Source organism: Wyeomyia smithii, chromosome 3 (assembly GCF_029784165.1).
Source record: "Wyeomyia smithii strain HCP4-BCI-WySm-NY-G18 chromosome 3, ASM2978416v1, whole genome shotgun sequence".
NCBI lineage: Eukaryota > Metazoa > Arthropoda > Insecta > Diptera > Culicidae > Wyeomyia > Wyeomyia smithii.
In genome coordinates this window covers 27,506,625-27,527,906 of record NC_073696.1, presented here as the reverse complement: position 1 = coordinate 27,527,906, position 21,282 = coordinate 27,506,625, and the positions used below count along the sequence as shown (strand labels likewise).

Here is a 21,282-nt window from a genome sequence, read left to right as displayed (position 1 = left end):
GAACTCTATGACCGTACACACAAGGCAGAATTTCGAAGGGCATGAAAGGCAGAATCACTGATAGCAGAACCTGACTCACGATAGCCGAGTGCGTGATGGCAAATTGGTGCGAATCCTGGTCACGGTATAAAAGCTGCTACTCTACATTTATTATTTAATATTATTTGGTAACCAGACATAATAACAGCAATGACCAGTTTTGAATAGAGGTGCAAATCAAGCCTAATTATTAGATCCGAAACGCGCAAACTGGTTTGGTTCAGGTCCTCAAGCCTCTCACGGCATCGCGGGGAGTAATTTTTCAATATTAGGTATAACTTACACTAACCTCAACGGCTTGTTGGTTATAATTAACATAAAACAACTCATGCGGTGAAGACGCATAATCGAGGGCAAGGAACCACAAAGCCGCTGGGAAGGACGGCTTACCAGCCGACTCAGGCTGTTGCAGGAAGCCTTTGTTGGAATACCAATGCGGTTTTCGAGCGGGACGATATACAACGGACTAGATGTTCACCTTGAGACAGATCCTCGATAAATTTCAAGAACACAACTTGTAGAAACATCATCTGTTTATAAACTTTAAGCTAATTGAACTGTTACGTGCGATGCTTGACGGATCCACATCAAGCGTCAGGACAGCGGACGAAATTTCAGACGCGTCTGTGACGTTAGAAGGTCTGAAGCAAGGTGACGGGCTCTCTAACTTACTCTTCAACATAGCTTTAGAAAGTGCAATACGAAGGCCAGGTGTGCAGAGAAGCGGCACCATAATCACGAAGTCTCACATGCTTCTGGGTTTCGCGGACGACATTGATATAATTAGTGTTAACCGTAGAGCTGTTGAGGGGGCCTCAACGGCTCCCAGAAGAGAAGCTGCGAGAATTGTACTCGCCATAAACACTGCCAAAACGAAGAACATGGTGACTGGCAGAAAGCGTGGTAGTTCTGTGGGTTTTAGTGCTGCGGTGGAGACAGATGGGGATACTTTCGAAGCAGTCGACGAATTTGTTTATCTTGGTACTCTCGTGACATGTGACGAAGAAATGAGCCGTGAGGTGAAGAGACAGATTGCGGCAGCGAATGGGGCTTATTACGGATTGCGTGACCAGCTTAGGTCCAGTAGCCTAAAGATCTGAACGAAATTTGTGCGTACGAAAGGTCTCAACGATCTGTCGCAATAAAAGTAAAGTAAGTAGTGTCTTACTCCGAAGCCCGGCCTGCTGACCGGAAGCAATAATATCGATGCCTGCGACTGAATATTCAGAAGTTGCAGATGCAATCGTGTCATTGTCGATGACTACTTGCACAGAACAGATATGCAACTTCGAACAAAACTCTGCAGCAAATCGGTGCCCAAGCTTTCGCATTCATTTTTTGCTGTTCCATCCTACATTGATTTTACAGTGCATCGTTCGAACAGTTCGCTCCAATAGTTTGAACATGCACCAACAAATATTTTTTTTGCTTCAATGACCAGGCAAAAAGGTGATCTTGAATCTATCAAAATCAAGTTAAGACAAGATAAAATAAAATCTTACATACTCCTAGGATTGGTATTACTCGTGAAGCGGTGGACCTCTGAAAAAAGAACTACTACGAAACAAAGATTCTTCCGGTGGTCCTCTATCATCATGAACTGAAAGAGGCTGATCAGTGAATTGGTGTTTTTGAGCGCAGGATCTTGCGTTAGGCTTGTAAAATGGATGCTTGGGAAAAACCAATCTTGATGATGTGAGTACCTATCTTATACCCACCAAAATAGAAATTTCAAATTAATTATGCAGTGATTTTAATTTCTGAACAAGCGAGAAAGACCGTTCAATGAACATTGTATAGTATGTGATTCGATAATAGCCGTAGTATGACTTGAGCTGTGCTTATTTTTTATTTTTCTTCTTCCCGGATCCGGCGGGTGCGGCAGGAACGGTACCGGTCAACTTAGCTAGTTTTTCCTTCAGCGATAACAGAACGGCCACCTCCGGCTGCCAGACGGATTTATCCCCGCTAGCTTTCAGCGTTCTGACCTTTTCCGCTTGTTTGGCAATTTCAGCCTCGAGAGCTTGGACATCCTGTGCCGGTACAGCCGGCGGTGTCTCCTCCGTGGGAGTGGACAAACTCTGAGACGTGCGTGGTTGCGTGTAGGACAGCAGTTGCTTCTTCAGCTCGAGCAGAATGTTAACCTCCGGCTGCCAGACACCTTTGTCCGTGCTGGTGGATTTGATCTTGCGAACCTTGGCGGCCTGTTCGTCAACGGCGTGTTGCGCTTCTTTCAACGAGGTAAACAATTTGCTACTCGGCGAGGCAATTTTCGGGGAGGCCGGTGATGCTGGCACTTGTTGCTGCTGAATGCCTCCGTACTTTTTCTTCAGCTCATCAATCGTAGCTTGCTCAATTTTGTTAAAGAGAACGACCGGCTTACCGATTTTGTGTCCACTTGGAAGCAGGATGCGCATTTGAGGTTTCTCCGGATCGATGCGGCCGCCGCGAACGTTGAGTTGGGTGTACAGATTACGCGCAATTGTTGGCATGAATGGGAAGATTAGCGTTGCCAGCAGACCTGTCGGGATTGAGACGTGAGTTTGGGAAAAAAATGATAGAATTGATTACTTACAGGCGAAGTTGGCACACAATCCGACAACGGTTCCGGCACGTGCCTTCTGGTCATCGGTTCCCTTCACTAGTACCCATGGTTCTTCCGACTGCATGTATTGATTACCGTAGCGGGAGATTGCAAGCAAATGCCGGATTCCATCCCGCAGCCGGGCTCGTTCCATCTGGTTGACATATCCCTTAAGTTCGCGATTAACAAGCGCTAATAAAGTGTAATCATCATCGTTCAGCACCATGGGCGGAACAGTCGAGTCGAAGAATTTCTCACAGAAAACCAACGCACGGTTAACAAAGTTACCGAGATTCTTCAGCAGTTCATTGTTGTTTCGAGCAGCTAAATCGTTCCAGCTGAAGCTTGAATCCTGACCCTCAGGTCGAGCTGCACCAAGATAGAAACGCCACACATCAGCCGGAATGCCTGTGGCTTGGGCGTCATTGCCGAACACGCCGATGCCACGACTCTTGCTGAATTTTCCATCCTCATAATTAAGATATTCCGTTGCCATAATGTGCGAAACAAGTGTGTAACCTTTGTTGATACCGATCAAAGAAGCCGGGAACATAACCGAGTGGAAGGGAACATTATCCTTGGCCATGAACTGATACAGATCAACCTTTTTGTCCTCGTCCGGCTGCCACCATTGACGCCATTCCTTGCTGTATCGGCTGGTAATTGAGATGTAACCGATCGGGGCATCAAACCACACATAAAACACTTTGTCTTCGTATCCCTCAAGCGGAACGGGAATACCCCACTTGAGGTCACGGGTAATACAGCGAGACTTGAGACCTTCCTTCAGCCAAGCACGGGTGATTACGCGAGCGTTATGTGTCCATCCGTTCTCCGCTCGATCAACCCATTCCCGCAGCGCGGGCTCAATTTTCGGCAAATCCAGGAAGAACTGATTGGACTGACAAATGACTGGAGAACTGTTACACATCTTGCACCGTGGACGAATCAATTCAATTGCGTTAACCAGTTTCCCGCAAGCATCACACTGATCGCCACGGGCATCCTCATAGCCACATCCCGGATGGGGACAGGTTCCCTCGACAAACCGATCAGCCAGATAGCGTTCGCATTTCTGACAAAGCAGCTGATCTACGGCCCGCGTTTCAATGAACCCTCCATTATACAAATCTACAAACATCTCCTGTACGATCCGTGTTTGCTCCTCCGTGGTCGTTCTTCCAAAGTAATCGAACCCAATACCGAACCAACGATAAATCGAATTGTGCACCTCGAAATACTTATCGCAAATTTGCTTGGGCGTTAAGTTCTCCGCCAAAGCCTTCGTCTCCGTTGCTGTTCCGTACTCGTCCGTTCCGCAGATGAATAGAGTGTTGTACCCACAGAGTCGAGAGTAGCGTGCGAAAATATCCGCCGACAGGACGCACCCGATGATGTTTCCCAGGTGAGGGACATTATTCACATACGGCAGCGCCGATGTGATTAGATTATTCTTCTGACCCGCCTTCGGAAGGACAATCTTCTCTTCCTCAGCTGGCTGTTCGGCAACAACAACGAACGAATCCTTTGCCAGCTGAATTTCCTCCTTCTGAACCGTGGCGGCGATATTGTCCGAGGTATCAACCAATACCTGGCCTTCGAAGTCGATGATCTCCGGATCAAGTACGATATGATGCAGTCCACCAAATTGATTAGCTTGTTGGAGTGACGCGAAGCTTAGCTCCTTCAAAGGAAGCAATTCGAGGGCTTGCTTCACCTGCGGCATAACATGAATCGCTCGATACCACCGCAACAAATTATCGATATTCTGGGCTCCCTTCAGTGTTCCATCAGGTGCCAGTAAACTCCACACGGAGATATCCGCCGACGTAATCTTCTCCCCCGTTAGGAACGTATTCTTACTCAAGCAGTCGTCAAGAAACTTAACCAACGAATTCAGTATCGGTTTCGTGTTCGGATCCTGTCGACTACCGATGGCCATATTGTGGGTCAGCGCCGGTGCTAACCGGGTAGTGGACCACTCCAGCCATTCGTCACGCTGAATAACGGGGGTTTCACCCTGCAGCAGATACTTCGCTGCAACATCCGTCGAAAATAGCTGAACCCCACTCGGTAGCTGCAGAATCGGCAGATGTTTCATCTCCTTCAGCTCGCCATCTAAAATAGAACAAAACCTTAATTGACCCTTTTGACCTTTTCTTCCAAATATGGTTCAGATTTACCCACCGTTTAGAGTTACCGTTTTCAGCTGTACATCCACGCCAGCAAACTTCGCACAAATTAGCAGCTTCAACCCAAACGGGTTTCCTTGGTTCGTGTAGATTATCATGTCGGGAGGACAGAGCTAGGGTAATAAAGTGCACGACCGGCTCAAAGTTCTGCGAGAACTGATGAAATTCTTCCAGTTCTTGCGTTCTAAACAGCCGCAAGTTGCTCCACCGGGGAAAAGAAAAAACGTGCAATATATCTATGCGTGGCTGAATCGTGAACTGTGTAGTAACTGTGTACTATCATCATCATCATCACCGAGTTCACTGTGGTGTGCGTGCGCATGTGTCTGCAATGCGCGATTCTTTCTTTCCACCATGGAGGCGTATGTGTGTGGTGTGGAACTGTCAAAAAATGTTTCAGAATGAAAACAGACGAGCAGAAGTAAACAGTGCAGTGTGGAGTGTTGTATTTATTGCGGTAATTTTTTAGAAAATTTCAAATTTCGTAAGGTGGTAAGCTAGTAGAGGTACCGTAGATAAAAAATATGTCTATCTCATGACAAAGATTTGCTTGATTGACTCGGATTAATGGCTGTAGCTTGAAAAATTTCAAACTGAATCAGTCGTAAAAGTCGTCGTATTTTTGTGCGGTATTGGTCTGGGAAGTACGAAATAAAAAACATCGCACGCAGTGTTTCTACATTGTGAATATATTTGTTTGAAGTGTGTATTTTGCTTAAGAATAAAATAAAAGTGATTTTCAGTAAAAGTAAACCAATAATTTAGTTCAAAATCACTCACTTGAAGAGAATTTACTGTTATTTTTCTAAGGGATCGAACGGAGAATCGTTGAAATTATAGTCTTTAAATCGCAATTCTATCAAAAATGTCACAATTTTAGTATTTTCTAATTGTTATTTTTGATTTGGGTAAAACTTTGCACAGGTGTTCCTATGGGCTGAAGATGTCATTTTGGGCTAAAAAAAATCGCTGGCTGAACGTTCAATACTTGGGCCTGAATTTCTTTTTTGACAAACTAAAGCTGAACACTTGTTAATCGTGACTGAATTATAGGCGCATCTTTTGCGATGCTTGCATCTTCAAAAAAAAAATAGTACGAGGGTGGTATCCAAGACACGACCGCATGTTTGACGTAGGACTACGATAGTTTTATATTTCATTTAAAGAATTCAGACTTTGTTCGATTTGACCTCGTTTCACTTTCGACACGGTTTGACTTTGGCACACATGAGCCAAAAACGAACGGTTATGTTTAATCATAATTTATGGTTTTCTTGTTTTGCTTTTAAACAATTCAAACTCAACAACCACCAAGAGAAAGACATTTTGTCCATTATGTTGCCGAAACCGAAACCAAAATAGACATGATCAAAGCAGTACTTAATACCGTGCTATACCTCTAATTACTCGGAAGGGTCATATCAAGTGTCTAAGTCGTTGAGGGCTTCATGCGGACGTTGCGTTCCGGATACTTCCAGATTATTGAGCCTAAGTCCATCAAACGACACCTCTAACAACTTACAATCCTAAAACTAGTTCATTGGTGGCCACATATTGTTAAGGTCATATGCCACCAGAAAGTCATAGAAAGAAAAGCGTTTATTTTTAAAAATAATTTAGATTATTTATTTGCAGACATCTATCTAAGAAGAAAAAAATACTGTTTTTAACATTGATGAATACCTTTCATCCTAATGCAGTCAAATTTCTTTAACACGCGAAAAGGCAATTTTTTATATAGGTCCTAATTAAGAACGATTCAGTAGAAAGCAAACTTCCTTTCATCTTCAATTGCGCTTGTGAAAGATAGCTCACTCACCGATTTCAAAGCAGTATCATTGTCAGTTCCTGTATTTACAAGTTCGTTGGAAGAGTGACGATAAAGAGTTGCAGTTTTTAGTGGAAAATCTATATTCACAAAAATTTTGAAATTGACATTGGAATTTTTGAGGATGTAACATGTAACAGTTATTTTTTTTTCATTTTAGGCCAATTGAAACATTTTTTCATTGAGCAGAACCAAAAAAAATCAATCAATTTTAAGATACCAACGAAAAAAACAAACAACAAAATGCCATATTTAAAAGTCAATAAACAATAAGTTAATAAACCTAGCTCGGTTTGATAAACAACATTAACCTCTCCAACTGATGTTTGCATATTACAAGTCTAGAAAAGACAGGTTGTGTTCATATGTTTAGTATCTTTACACGGTTGTGTTTATATGTTGTGTTGTGCGACATGTTGTGTTTATATGTTTAGTAATATTTTCCTGCAGATGCCGATGTAATATTTTTGTAATTAAAAAATATGAATATGAATGTTTAAAACCTAACGTCAAGATGCATATAATTTGGGTTTTCTCTATACCACAACCGCGTAATGCAACTAGGATTGTCATATTGAATTAAATTTATTTAACTGGAAAAATATAACCATCAGTACAGCTTAAACGAGCTATCTGAAATATCTGTTTAAAAATCTTTACGAAGCAAATTGGTTTTCTATTGTCTTTTAAATAGCCTATAGTTGATCATTTAAATAAATCTGAGAAAAACAGAGTGTAGAATTCGAAAAGACAACAACCCAATGCAACTTCTAATTTTAGGAATTTGAAAGAAGTTTTTATCACTAAACATGGATATGAAAATCACTACGGTTGCAGTTCAAATGCCATCTACTCGTCACGACAACCAAAAGGAAACGAGCAACGGGGTAGCAAACTTCTGATTAGTAGAATGTTAACACAACTTTTGTTGAAGAGATATTTTACTTATTATATAACAATCTTTCTCAATATTCTACCTGTCGATTAAGACATCGGCGTTTGAAATCTGTTCAGGGCCAGTAATACAATAAGCACTTTAAAATGATGAAAAAACATCTGTTGCAGCTATATACAGCGAGCTCGTGATTGGTTGGAAGCTTCGAAACTGAACTAGAAGAAGTGGATTTCAACTGAACTTTTTACTAATTTACTGTTCATCGTACAATGTACAACGAACAATGATATGCCAATTATTGTATCACATGCATTGGCAACCGTCGTCGTTCGATCAATGGTCAAAATCTGTTCAGTTGTAATCACATATTGGATGCAACATCCAACATCGTGATATACTGTTGCGTACAAAATTATTTTATCCCCGGTCGCACAGTGTAGTGTGCGAACACGCACCACAGTACGTCGACAGCAGCTACATTGTTTCCACTTGGCTTGACTGCACACAAATGGCAATCGAGTGCTACTGCACTGACGACGAGCGACCGTCTTCTCATACATAGCCGGGGCAGTACTGTTGCCTGTGTCAGCATGTTTTCTTTCAAGACATCAGTTTTAATAACATTCCCACAACAGATCGTTTAATTGTCTGATAAAGGAGGTTGTTACTTTGTAACTTTCCGAAAAAGCTTTACTTTCAAGACATCAAAATAGTCTAGGTTCATAGAAGCAAATGTTAGTTGACCTATTGGGACGGGGAGATTCTGTCAAATTTTTTTTTGCCACTGAATAGAGGTTGCCATAGCAGGAAGTTGGTGTCCACTCATGAAGTCTGTGCCAGGAGTGCTCGCATGTGATTGGTACATTGTTCGTAAAAATACGACCTTGAAACTTTTCATCAATTTTCACTGTTTAAAAATTAAGTAACAATGATATATGAAGAATCACAAAATTGTCCATCGTTTTATCAATCCAACGACATATTGATTATTGTGATCCATCATGTGGTTACATCAGTGTTACCGTTTGAAATCTTTCATTCCGACGTTACATCTTGGTTTTTAGTTTCCTCAGAATGTATCTCGATATAGTGCGGTTAGACGTAGTCCTACGTCAAAAAAAAAAAAACAATAAGAGAAAATACTGCCCTAGATTCTTGGGCTATGAAGGTTCAACACCATTTTCGAGTATCTACTATATAAAAATGGAATTCCGTAACGCTTGATCTTATTGATATTATTCCCTCAGTCTCTGTGGTGTACAGTATTCATCATCATTTTGAATCGTTCTAAATCAAAAATAATAAGCGGTGACATGTAGGTTTTTTAACATGAAAATGTTCGCTGATGTTCAGAAAAGACATTAGTTATAAAAAAAATAGTTATCTAATTACTAAAACTTGAGATATTATTCACAAAACTACGTAAAACATGCAAAATTATGACTTTCTGTGATAAATTTGCCTCTAAATCAAAATTCAAAGCGATGACATATGATTCTTTTTTCACTAAAATGTTTGTTAATGTTCAGGGAAGACATTCGAGGAAAAATAATTACTATCTGATTACTAAAACTTGAGATTTTATTCACAAAACTAAGTAAAACATGCAAAAATATGCTGAATTTGCCTCTAAATCAAAATTCAAAGCGATGACATGTGTTTTTTTTTACATTAAAATGTTTGTAAACGTTTAGGAAAGACATTTGAAGGAAAGTAACAAGTATCTGTTCACTAAAACTTGAGATTTTATTCACAAAACTATGTAAAACTTGCAAAAATATGACTTTTTATGCTGAATTTGCCTCTAAAACAAAATTTAAAGCCATGACATGTGATTCTTTTTTCATTAAAACGTTTGTTAATGTTCAGGAAAGACATTTGAGGAAAAATAAATAGTATATGATTACTAAAACTTGAGATATTATTCACAAAACTACGTGAAACATGAAACTTTATGAATTTTTATGCTGAATTTGCCTCTGAATCAAAATTTAAAGCGATGACATGTGATTTTTTTACATTAAAATGTTTGTAAACGTTAAGGAAAGACATTTGAAGGAAAGTAACAAGTATCTGTTTACTAAAACTTGAGATTTTATTCACAAAACTACGTAAAACTTGCAAAAATATGACTTTTTATGCTGAATTTGCCTCTAAAACAAAATTTAAAGCCATGACATGTGATTCTTTTTTCATTAAAACGTTTGTTAATGTTCATGAAAGATATGTAAGGAAAAATAATTAGTATCTGATTACTAAAACTTGAAATATTATTCACGAAACTACCGAAAACACGCAAAATTATGGCTTTCTGTGCTAAATTTGCCTCTAAATCAAAATTCAAAGCGTTGACATATGATTTTTTTTTCACTAAAATGTTTGTTAACGTTCAGGAAAGACATTTGAGGAAAAATAAAGTGTATATGATGAGATATTATTCACAAAACTGCGTGAAACATGCAAAATTATGACTTTTTATGCTGGATTCGCCTCTAAATCTAAATTCAAAGCGATGACATTTGATTCTTTTTTCATTAAAATGTTTGTTCATGTTAAAATATAAAATGTATGTTTGAAGATGATTTTATGTATACAGCACAACAATATTGCAGCCTTCTAATAGCGCTCTCGATCAACCAGATTAGATGAGAAGTTTTGTTATCGATATTGTTTTAGCACATTTTGCATGTTGTAGGATAAGAACAACGATACACCGTGCCCCAGAGCTGAGTCGAGAAAAATTGCAGTTCGAAAAAATTCTCGGCCTGATCGGGGATCGAACCCGATATCACAACCGTGTGGGAGCCAATCGACATCGCTAACCACAGAGCCACGAGGACCACATACAGCATACAGAATACAGAAAATCACCGAAAAATATTTTATTTTAATTTATACGTTTTTATACGATTCCATGCGAAACTTTGACTTTTTATGCGCAATTCGCCTCTGAATCAAAATTCAATGATTTGTTTTTTTTTTTGCAATAAAATATTCGTTGTTCTTTCATCTATAATTTTTTTTGCAGAATAACCCATGTCTAGAGCATGAACATTTCACATTTCTGATGTTTTCGTAGTTTTGTGAATGGTTACATTTTACGGCATTCGATTTTCTTTTGTACTTTTGAATTTGAATTTGATTTTTATTAGAGAGCTTTTAACCAGAAGGTCATTCAGCTCTTTATCTTACTGTTTTACTTTTTTTGCGTTAATCCAAACTGAAACTCACATTTAGCTGCAGGAATGGTTACGATTCATTTGTTGGAATATCGACTAAGAGGCAGCTTAAGCATTTGAAATCTTTTATTTTCTTATTTTCTACAAAGTTTTGTGGATTAAAAAATGGCGACTTCCGGTTTCAGGAAAATAACCTAAAGTGATATATGGCCAACAATTTCAATACTTCCGAAAGTGGACCTCCATACGTCATTTTATAGCGCGGACACAATTTTTTTTTCCATTAAAATGTTCGTTAACGTTGAGAAGACCATTTGAAGAAAAATAACAAGTATCTGATTACTAAATTTGATATATTATTCACAAAACTACATGAAACATGCAAATTTATGACTTCTAAAGTGATATTTGGCCAACAATTTCAATACTTTCGAAAGTGGAACTCCTTACGTCATTTTGAAATCCAAAATGGTGACTTCCAGTTTCTGTAAATCAGCCCAAAATCACAAAAAAAAACAATCCAATATGGGTATTTCCGTTCTGCGCGTTCTCAGAATATTGAAGTAGGGTATCGAACGTCTTCGTCAGTGGTTTTCTTCGGTAGTTTTACTGGCGCAATCTTATGCAAAAAAGGTCCGAAGAAAACCACTGACGAAGACGTTCGACACCCTACTTAAAGTGATGATGGAACTATAAGATGTAAATTATATTTTTGAAGTGAGTTGAGCTAATGCAGCAATCTACTATATAAAAATGGAATTCCGTAACGCTTGATCTTATTGATATTATTCCCTCAGTCTCTGTGGTGTACAGTAATCATCATCATTTTGAATCGTTCTAAGTCAAAAATAATAGGCGGTGACATGTAGGTTTTTTAACATGAAAATGTTCGCTGATGTTCAGGAAAGACATTAGTTATAAAAAAATAGTTATCTAATTACTAAAACTTGAGATATTATTCACAAAACTACGTAAAACATGCAAAATTATGACTTTCTGTGCTAAATTTGCCTCTAAATCAAAATTCAAAGCGATGACATATGATTCTTTTTTCACTAAAATGTTTGTTAATGTTCAGGGAAGATATTCGAGGAAAAATAATTAGTATCTGATTACTAAAACTTGAGATATTATTCACAAAACTACGTAAAACATGCAAAATTATGACTTTTTATACTGAATTCGTCTCCAAATCAAAATTCAAAGCGATGACATGTGATTCTTTTTTCATTAAAATGTTCGATGATGTTTAGGAAAGATATTTGAGAAAAAATAATAGGTATCTAATTACTAAAACTTGAGATATTATTCACGAAACTACGTAAAACCCGCAAAATTATGACTTTCTGTGCTAAATTTGCCTCTAAATCGAAATTCAAAGCGTTGACATATGATTTTTTACAATAAAATGTTTGTTAATGTTCAGGAAAGACATGTGAGGAAAAATAATTAGTATATGATTACTAAAACTTGAGATTTTATTCACAAAACTACGTAAAACAAGCAAAAATATGCTGAATTTGCCTCTAAATCGAAATTTCAAGCGATGACATGTGATTTTTTTTACATTAAAATATTTGTAAACGTTTAGGAAAGACAGTTGTAGGAAAGTAACAAGTATCTGTTTATTAAAACTTGAGATTTTATTCACAAAACTACGTAAAACTTGCAAAATTATGACTTTTTATGCTGAATTTGCCTCTTAAACAAAATTTAAAGCCATTTTTTTTATGTGATTTTTTTACATTAAAATGTTTGTAATCGTTTAGGAAAGACATCTGAAGGAAAGTAACAAGTATCTGTTTACTAAAACTTGAGATTTTATTCACAAAACTACGTGAAACTTGCAAAATTATGACTTTTTATGCTGAATATGCCTCTAAAACAAAATTTAAAGCCATGACATGTGATTCTTTTTTCATTAAAACGTTTTTCAATGTTCAGGAAAGACATTTGAGGAAAAATAAATCGTATATGATTACTAAAACTTGAGATATTATTCACAAAACTCCGTGAAACATGCAACTTTATGACTTTTTATGCTGAATTTGCCTCTAAAACAAAATTTAAAGCCATGACATGTGATTCTTTTTTCATTAAAACGTTTTTTAATGTTCAGGAAAGACATTTGAGGAAAAATAAATAGTATCTGATTACTAAAACTTGAGATTTTATTCACAAAACTACGTGAAACATGCAACTTTATGACTTTTTATGCTGAATTTGCCTCTAAATCAAAATTCCAAGCGATGACATGTGATTTATTTTTACATTAAAATGTTTGTTAACGTTCAGGAAAGACATTTGAAGAAAAGTAACAAGTATCTGTTTACAAAAACTTGAGATTTTATTCACAAAACTACGTAAAACTTTCAAAATTATGACTTTTCATGCTGAATTTGCCTCTAAATCTAATTCCAAAGCGATGACATGTGATTTTTTTTCATTAAAATGTTTGTCAACGTTCAGGAAAGATGTGTAAGGAAAAATAATTAGTATCTGATTACTAAAACTTGAGATATTATTCACGAAACTACCGAAAACACGCAAAATTATGGCTTTCTGTGCTTAATTTGCCTCTAAATCAAAATTCAAAGCGTTGTCATGTGATTCTTTTTTACTAAAATGTTTGTTAACGTTCAGGAAAGACATGTGAGGAAAAATATTGAGTATCTGATTACTAAAACTTGAGATTTTATTCACAAAACTACGTAAAACTCGCAAAATTATGACTTTTTATGCTGAATTTGCCTCTAAATCTAATTTCAAAGCGATGACATGTGATTCTTTTTTCATCAAAATGTTTGTTTATGTTAAAATATAAAATGTATGTTTGAAGATGATTTTCTGTATACAGCACAACAATATTGCAGCCTTCTTATAGCGCTCTCGATCAACCAGATTAGTTGAGAAAATTCGTTATCGATATTGTTTTGACACATTTTGCATGTTCTAGGATAAGAACAACGATACACCGTGCCACAGAACTGAGTCGAGAAAAATTGCAGTTCGAATAGATTCTCGACCTGATCGGGGATCGAACCCGATATCACAACCGTGTGGGAGCCAATCGACATCGCTAACCACAGAGCCACGAGGACCATATACAGCATACAGTATACAGAAATTACCGAAAAATATTTTTTTTTAATTTATACGTTTTTATACGATTACATGCGAAATTTTGACTTTTTATGCGCAATCCGCCTCTGAATCAAAATTCAATGATTTGTTTTTTTTTTTGCAATAAAATGTTCGTTGTTCTTTCATCTACAATTTTTTTGCAGAATAACCCATGTCTCGAGTATGAACATTTTACATTTCTGATGTTTTCGTAGTTTTGTGAATAGTTACATTTTACGGCATTCGATTTACTTTTGTACTTTTGAATTTGAATTTGATTTTTATTAGAGAGCTTTTAACTAGAAGGTCATTCAGCTCTTAATCTTACTGTTTTACTTTTTTTCCGTTAATCCAAACTAGAACTACATTTAGCTGCAGGAAAGGTTACGATTCATTTGTTTGAATATCGATGAAAAGGCAGCTTAAGCATTAAAAATATTTTATTTTCTTATTTTCTACAAAGTTTTGTGGATTAAAAAATGGCGACTTCCGGTTTCAGGAAAATAACCCAAGGTGATATATAGCCAACAATTTCAATACTTACGAAAGTGGACCTCCATACGTCATTTTATAGCGATGACACAATTTTTTTTTTTTTCATTAAAATGTTTGTTAACGTTCAGAAGACATTTGAAGAAAAATAACAAGTATCTGATTACTAAATCTGATATATTATTCACAAAACTACATGAAACATGCAAATTTATGACTTCTAAAGTGATATTTGGCCAACAATTTCAATACTTTCGAAAATGGAACTCCATACGTCATTTTGAAATCCAAAATGGTGACTTCCAGTTTCTGTAAATCAGCCCAAAATCACAAAAAAACAATCCAATATGGACAATCCAACAATCCAGTTCTGCACGTTCTCAGAATATTGAAGTAGGGTATCGAACGTCTTCGTCAGTGGTGTTCTTCGGTAGTTTTACTGGCGCAATCTTATGCAAAAAAGGTCCGAAAAATAAACACTGACGAAGACGTTCGACACCCTACTTAAAGTGATGATGGAAGTATAAGATGTAAATTATATTTTTGAAGTGAGTTGAGCTAATGCAGCAATCTATCTTCTACTATATAAAAATGGAATTCCGTAACGCTTGATCTTATTGATATTATTCCCTCAGTCTCTGTGGTGTACAGTATTCATCATCATTTTGAATCGTTCTAAATCAAAAATAATAGGCGGTGACATGTAGGTTTTTTAACATGAAAATGTTCGCTGATGTTCAGAAAAGACATAAGTTATTAAAAAAATAGTTATCTAATTACTAAAACTTGAGATATTATTCACAAAACTACGTAAAACATGCAAAATTATGACTTTCTGTGCTAAATTTGGCTCTAAATCAAAATTCAAAGCGATGACATATGATTCTTTTTTCACTAAAATGTTTATTAATGTTCAGGGAAGACATTCGAGGAAAAATAATTACTATCTGATTACTAAAACTTGAGATTTTATTCACAAAACTACGTAAAACATGCAAAAATATGCTGAATTTGCCTCTAAATCAAAATTCAAAGCGATGACATGTGTTTTTTTTTACATTAAAATGTTTGTAAACGTTTAGGAAAGACATTTGAAGGAAAGTAACAAGTATCTGTTTACTAAAACTTGAGATTTTATTCACAAAACTATGTAAAACTTGCAAAAATATGACTTTTTATGCTGAATTTGCCTCTAAAACAAAATTTAAAGCCATGACATGTGATTCTTTTTTCATTAAAACGTTTGTTAATGTTCAGGAAAGATATTTGAGGAAAAATAAATAGTATATGATTACTAAAACTTGAGATATAATTCACAAAACTACGTAAAACATGCAACTTTATGACTTTTAATGCTGAATTTGCCTCTAAATCAAAATTTAAAGCGATGACATGTGATTTTTTTACATTAAAATGTTTGTAAACGTTAAGTAAAGACATTTGAAGGAAAGTAACAAGTATCTGTTTACTAAAACTTGAGATTTTATTCACAAAACTACGTAAAACTTGCAAAAATATGACTTTTTATGCTGAATTTGCCTCTAAAACAATATTTAAAGCCATGACATGTGATTCTTTTTTCATTAAAACGTTTGTTAATGTTCAGGAAAGATATGTAAGGAAAAATAATTAGTATCTGATTACTAAAACTTGAGATATTATTCACGAAACTACCGAAAACACGCAAAATTATGGCTTTCTGTGCTAAATTTGCCTCTAAATCAAAATTCGAAGCGTTGACATATGATTTTTTTTCACTAAAATGTTTGTTAACGTTCAGGAAAGACATTTGAGGAAAAATAAAGTGTATATGATGAGATATTATTCACAAAACTGCGTGAAGCATGCAAAATTATGACTTTTTATGCTGGATTTGCCTCTAAATCTAAATTCAAAGCGATGACATTTGATTCTTTTTTCATTAAAATGTTTGTTTATGTTAAAATATAAAATGTATGTTTGAAGATGATTTTATGTATACAGCACAACAATATTGCAGCCTTCTAATAGCGCTCTCGATCAACCAGATTAGATGAGAAAATTCGTTATCGATATTGTTTTAGCACATTTTGCATGTTGTAGGATAAGAACAACGATACACCGTGCCCCAGAGCTGAGTCGAGAAAAATTGCAGTTCGAAAAAATTCTCGACCTGATCGGGGATCGAACCCGATATCACAACCGTGTGGGAGCCAATCGACATCGCTAACCACAGAGCCACGAGGACCACATACAGCATACAGTATACAGAAAATCACCGAAAAATATTTTATTTTAATTTATACGTTTTTATACGATTCCATGCGAAACTTTGACTTTTGATGCGCAATTCGCCTCTGAATCAAAATTTAATGATTTGTTTTTTTTTGCAATAAAATATTCGTTGTTCTTTCATCTATAATTTTTTTTGCAGAATAACCCATGTCTCGAGCATGAACATTTTACATTTCTGATGTTTTCGTAGTTTTGTGAATAGTTACATTTTACGGCATTCGATTTACTTTTGTACTTTTGAATTTGAATTTGATTTTTATTAGAGAGCTTTTAACCAGAAGGTCATTCAGCTCTTAATCTTACTGTTTTACTTTTTTTGCGTTAATCCAAACTGAAACTCACATTTAGCTGCAGGAATGGTTACGATTCATTTGTTTGAATATCGACTAAGAGGCAGCTTAAGCATTAAAAATCTTTTATTTTCTTATTTTCTACAAAGTTTTGTGAATTAAAAAATGGCGACTTCCGGTTTCAGGAAAATAACCTAAAGTGATATATGGCCAACAATTTCAATACTTCCGAAAGTGGACCTCCATACGTCATCTTATAGCAATGACACATTTTTTTTTCCATTAAAATGTTTGTTAACGTTGAGAAGACCATTTGAAGAAAAATAACAAGTATCTGATTACTAAATTTGATATATTATTCACAAAACTACATGAAACATGCAAATTTATGACTTCTAAAGTGATATTTGGCCAACAATTTCAATACTTTCGAAAGTGGAACTCCTTACGTCATTTTGAAATCCAAAATGGTGACTTCCAGTTTCTGTAAATCAGCCCAAAATCACAAAAAAACAATCCAATATGGGTATTTCCGTTCTGCGCGTTCTCAGAATATTGAAGTAGGGTATCGAACGTCTTCGTCAGTGGTTTTCTTCGGTAGTTTTACTGGCGCAATCTTATGCAAAAAAGGTCCGAAGAAAACCACTGACGAAGACGTTCGACACCCTACTTAAAGTGATGATGGAAGTATAAGATGTAAATTATATTTTTGAAGTGAGTTGAGCTAATGCAGCAATGAAATATAAAAAAAATCTGTCTTTGAAGCCTTTGATCCCGAGCATCGCCGGGAATGTTCAACTAGTCTACAATAACTGCGGTGTTTCTAAACCATTGATTTGAAATAACGTGGCAGTGCATGAACTTCGAAGCACTACCGAGTCATTTCTTTCAAATTTCAAACTGTCTAATGCTGAAAGATTCAATCCAAGATACAAATCCAAGATTAAAATAATTCCATCACTTAATATTAACCTCTTGCAGATCATTTTGATTCACCATGGGTGAACGGAAGGGACAGAATCACTATTACCCGCCGGATTACGATCCGAAGGTGGGCAGCTTGAACAAATGGCACGGAACGCACGCGCTGCGGGAGCGCGCCCGCAAAATCCACCTGGGCATTATCATCATCCGGTTCGAAATGCCGTACAACATTTGGTGCGATGGCTGTAAGAACCACATCGGAATGGGCGTTCGATACAATGCGGAAAAGACGAAAGTTGGCATGTAAGTCGAAATTTCTTATCCCTTATCAGATCTGTTCTTGAGATGTAAACATTTAAGGTACTATTCTACGCCAGTTTATCAATTCCGGATGAAATGTCACCTGTGTGATAACCACTTCGAGATAAAAACGGACCCGGCTAACCTGGATTATGTGATAGTGTCCGGTGCTAGACGCCAGGAGAACCGGTGGGATCCAACGCAGAATGAGCAGATTGTGCCTGAAACGAAGGAAGCCCAGAAGAAACTCTTCGATGACGCGATGTACAAACTGGAACATGGTGCCAAGGATTCGAAGGTTGCCGAAGATGCGAAACCGATACTGGGTGCGCTGTATCAGCGGAATACCAGCGTGTGGAGGGATGCTTTTGAAGCTAACAGTAGACTTCGAGCAGACTTCAGGGTGCGACAGATCTTATATTTCATACGAACAGTTGAAAAAAGTTTCTAATTGCAGGCTAGCAAAAAGCAAATCAGACAACAAGATGACAAAGACAAAGCATTGCTTGCAAAATCCAGCCTGGACATCTCGCTGCTTCCGGAGAGTGACGCCGATCGAAAGATGGCCGCTCTGATGCGTCTTCATTCCGCCAAATCCATAGCGGAGAAGGATCGCGAACGACGGCTTGCCATCCTGACGGGGCCGGCGCTACCGTCAACATCAACCAGCGAGTCCTTCAAAAAGCAAGCAGCTGGAGCCAAGCTACAAACGACCAGCTTAGGGATAGTAAAACGTCGGGCGCCTACAATTGCAAAATCAACACCAGTCAAAAGTGATGACGGTGGTGGTAAAAAACCGAAACTTTTGCTTTGTAATTATAGCTCGGGATCGAGTGAGAGTGATTGAGAACTAGGTTGAAGTGTAAATTTCAGTATCGAAAGGGTATTTTTGAAATAAAAGGTCAAAACAAATACTGTTTTTGTCTATATCAATCCAAAATCTAGAAAATCAATGGGCAATTTATATCACGCTCGAATATCACATGCGATGTTTCGACCTAGCAAACCGAGCCCACCGCTTGCCTTGTTAATTTGACAGTTCCAACCATCCACAGCACCACAGCCTGCTTTGTGCTGTCATTCAGTGCAATGATTACGCATTCACCTTTGAAACGTTCAGCAACCCAAAAGCGAACGGGGGAAAAAAGCAATCATCGTCTTTCAGCACGTACGGGCGCAGATTGGATATCGCGATAAAAAAAGAGAAATTTTTCCATAATTCTAGACGATTTCAGGTGAAATTGTGCTGCTTAGATATTAGTTCGTGTAGGTCCCGATATGTGGCTTGTGAAGTGATCTACTGCTAATCGTGATTCTTCGTGAGACCCTAACGCTGTGCATTTTTTTCTGTCGCGATCGCTACTCATTGCTCCATTATTGTAACAATTACCAGCGCAACAAAAGGCACACCACAATAGTCCTGGGCGGTAATAAAAGATTCTATTGTGACGCTTGCTACATTGTGTCCCTCGTCGATTTGTGTTAGCCAGAGCCAGGAAGGTTAGAGGAAAAAATCGATTTTTCAACCTGGCACCTGGCCGTATTTGTCGGTGAGAGGCAGGAGGAGAGCTAGAAGTTGACGGTGAACCGCCTTTCCATTTTTGCGTTCAAGTGAAACTTGTGATGGTGCCGCCGTGGTCAGTGCGAGAGCAGCAAGGTCTTCTGAAATAAGCCTATGATGTTTCAGTAGCACTAACAGCTGAACGAAGTTTGCGTGTGAAGAATGTCACGGTGGCCGTAAAAATCAAACCGAAAGTTTGGCCAATAAAAATGAGTCTTGTGCTGTCCCTGGGCATGCCCTAGTTTCAAAATTTTCTCATTGCTTCGTGTGCTGCACCGTACATTGTGGCCCGTTATTTAAAAAAATTAAAAGCAGTGAAAGAGAGGAAGAGTGTAAAAATACGGCCGAAATCTAACGCAAATCGGCTGTGGTGCATGTTTAGTAATCGTGTAAAGAAAAAACAACAAAACCTGTGACTGGCTAAGAAGATGGCTCTTTCTTCGGATCCACACGAGCAGCGACTGTATCAAATGTTCCAGGCACACGACGTCGACTCACGCGGTTCTCTAAATCGAGAGGCTCTAGTGAACCTCTGTCGAACGTTAGAGCTGAAGGAACGTGGCCAGCAGTTGGTAAAGTGTCTGCTAAGAGACGAGATAGCTCGGGTAACCTTCAAGGAGTTCCGTGAGGGTTTGCTGCACATTCTCGGTGGAGAGGAACCGGACGACCAGGCGGAGCCGAAATCGCTAACCCTTGGGGATCGTTTAGGTGAGTTTGCTAAACAATTTCTGTAACGATAAGATATCAGCTTTATTACCCAAGGGATGCATAAATCATTACTAAGCAATGAGTGTGACAGCTCAGATAACGTAATGCCAAGTGCAGCCAATACTTAATGACTGAATGGTATATTTCTCAGAATCAACATGTAATCGAATCTGAAATCTAAAAAAAAACATCCATAGCATGTGTGTGAAACCCGATACAGCTCATTTGCTGGCAAACTACAACGGCACCGCGCCGAAACGGTGCATCTAAAACCAAAATAGCCTGTCGATCGGCGGCGGCAACGCCGCGACGTGAAGATCCACTTTTCTTTATTGACTCACGCGAAAAACATCACCGCAATTTGAACTGCTGCTCTATAATTAACGTTTTGCCACAAATGTAAAACCTGACAGAGCGAACTCGAAACCATGCCCCCCAGTCGGCTGACACAAAAGTCGGCCGGTGGACGGGGCGAATGGAGTCATTGAACTTGGAGGTTTTTGTTTTTTTTTTCTTGGTTGATGGCCGGAAGGGAACTCAAAACTTGGCTGATGGTTGTTTTATGCCAAGGTGCGGTGTTATTCTGAATGACGACTGAATCAGCCGCTGGGTTTCCTCACTAATAGATAAAGGAATGTGCTAATTTCTTCTACATGGGATACTTCTCAAATCCAACTTCTCACCCAGTTTTGAAGAATACAATAAGTAATTGACACATATTTTCTAACGAAGCAGCTTAAGATTGGGTGGAAAATCATACTTTTTTTTTTTGTTCATCTATAATTTATTTGACACGGCACAAATACAATTTAATGTTTAACGGCGCCAATTATATCTGGTAGCTTACTTTCTAAAGTATCTTAATAACTAAAAGCAAATTTTTTATCCTCGCT

General features: G+C 37.6%; 3 protein-coding genes across 5 annotated transcripts in view; 2 read left to right on the top strand and 1 right to left on the bottom strand.

The window, feature by feature from the left end:
• Positions 1-1,775: 1,775 nt before the first annotated feature.
• On the bottom strand, positions 1,776-5,102 carry LOC129726762 (methionine--tRNA ligase, cytoplasmic). Its single transcript, XM_055683835.1, has 3 exons — positions 4,811-5,102; positions 2,615-4,741; positions 1,776-2,560 (listed from the first exon to the last, which is right to left on the bottom strand). Exons 1-3 carry the CDS (start codon positions 4,911-4,913, stop codon positions 1,881-1,883), a joined length of 2,910 nt encoding a protein of 969 aa, XP_055539810.1. The 5' UTR covers positions 4,914-5,102; the 3' UTR covers positions 1,776-1,880.
• A 68-nt stretch (positions 5,103-5,170) lies between these two features.
• On the top strand, positions 5,171-19,032 carry LOC129726763 (coiled-coil domain-containing protein 130 homolog). 3 transcript variants are annotated; one of them, XM_055683837.1, is made up of 4 exons: positions 5,171-5,307; positions 17,878-18,123; positions 18,181-18,523; positions 18,578-19,032. In XM_055683837.1, the coding sequence occupies exons 2-4, from the start codon at positions 17,894-17,896 to the stop codon at positions 18,965-18,967; spliced, it is 963 nt and encodes a 320-aa protein (XP_055539812.1). In that variant the 5' UTR covers positions 5,171-5,307; positions 17,878-17,893; the 3' UTR covers positions 18,968-19,032. The 3 variants fall into 3 exon arrangements, with proteins under 3 accessions (XP_055539812.1, XP_055539813.1, XP_055539811.1); XM_055683838.1 differs by having other exon boundaries at positions 5,194-5,272; XM_055683836.1 differs by having other exon boundaries at positions 5,205-5,321.
• Positions 19,033-19,210: 178 nt separating this feature from the next.
• Positions 19,211-21,282, top strand: part of LOC129726761 (blastoderm-specific protein 25D) — a 47,940-nt gene continuing 45,868 nt past the window's right edge. Inside the window, exon 1 of the mRNA XM_055683833.1 lies at positions 19,211-20,389. Within this exon, the coding sequence (XP_055539808.1) occupies positions 20,110-20,389 (280 nt within the window). The 5' untranslated portion in view covers positions 19,211-20,109. The remainder of the gene's footprint in view (positions 20,390-21,282) is intronic.

Excerpts from the sequence above, each read along its gene's own strand:
- LOC129726763 (XM_055683837.1), top strand. The coding sequence starts at position 17,894 with ATGGGTGAACGGAAGGGACAGAATCACTATTACCCGCCGGATTACGAT. Across the intron at positions 18,124-18,180 it reads GAAAAGACGAAAGTTGGCAT|GTACTATTCTACGCCAGTTT; the intron begins GTAAGTCGAAAT and ends TAAACATTTAAG. Across the intron at positions 18,524-18,577 it reads GACTTCGAGCAGACTTCAGG|GCTAGCAAAAAGCAAATCAG; the intron begins GTGCGACAGATC and ends TTCTAATTGCAG.
- LOC129726762 (XM_055683835.1), bottom strand. The coding sequence starts at position 4,913 with ATGATAATCTACACGAACCAAGGAAACCCGTTTGGGTTGAAGCTGCTA. Across the intron at positions 4,742-4,810 it reads GAAAACGGTAACTCTAAACG|ATGGCGAGCTGAAGGAGATG; the intron begins GTGGGTAAATCT and ends GTTCTATTTTAG. Across the intron at positions 2,561-2,614 it reads ATTGTGTGCCAACTTCGCCT|GTCTGCTGGCAACGCTAATC; the intron begins GTAAGTAATCAA and ends CAATCCCGACAG.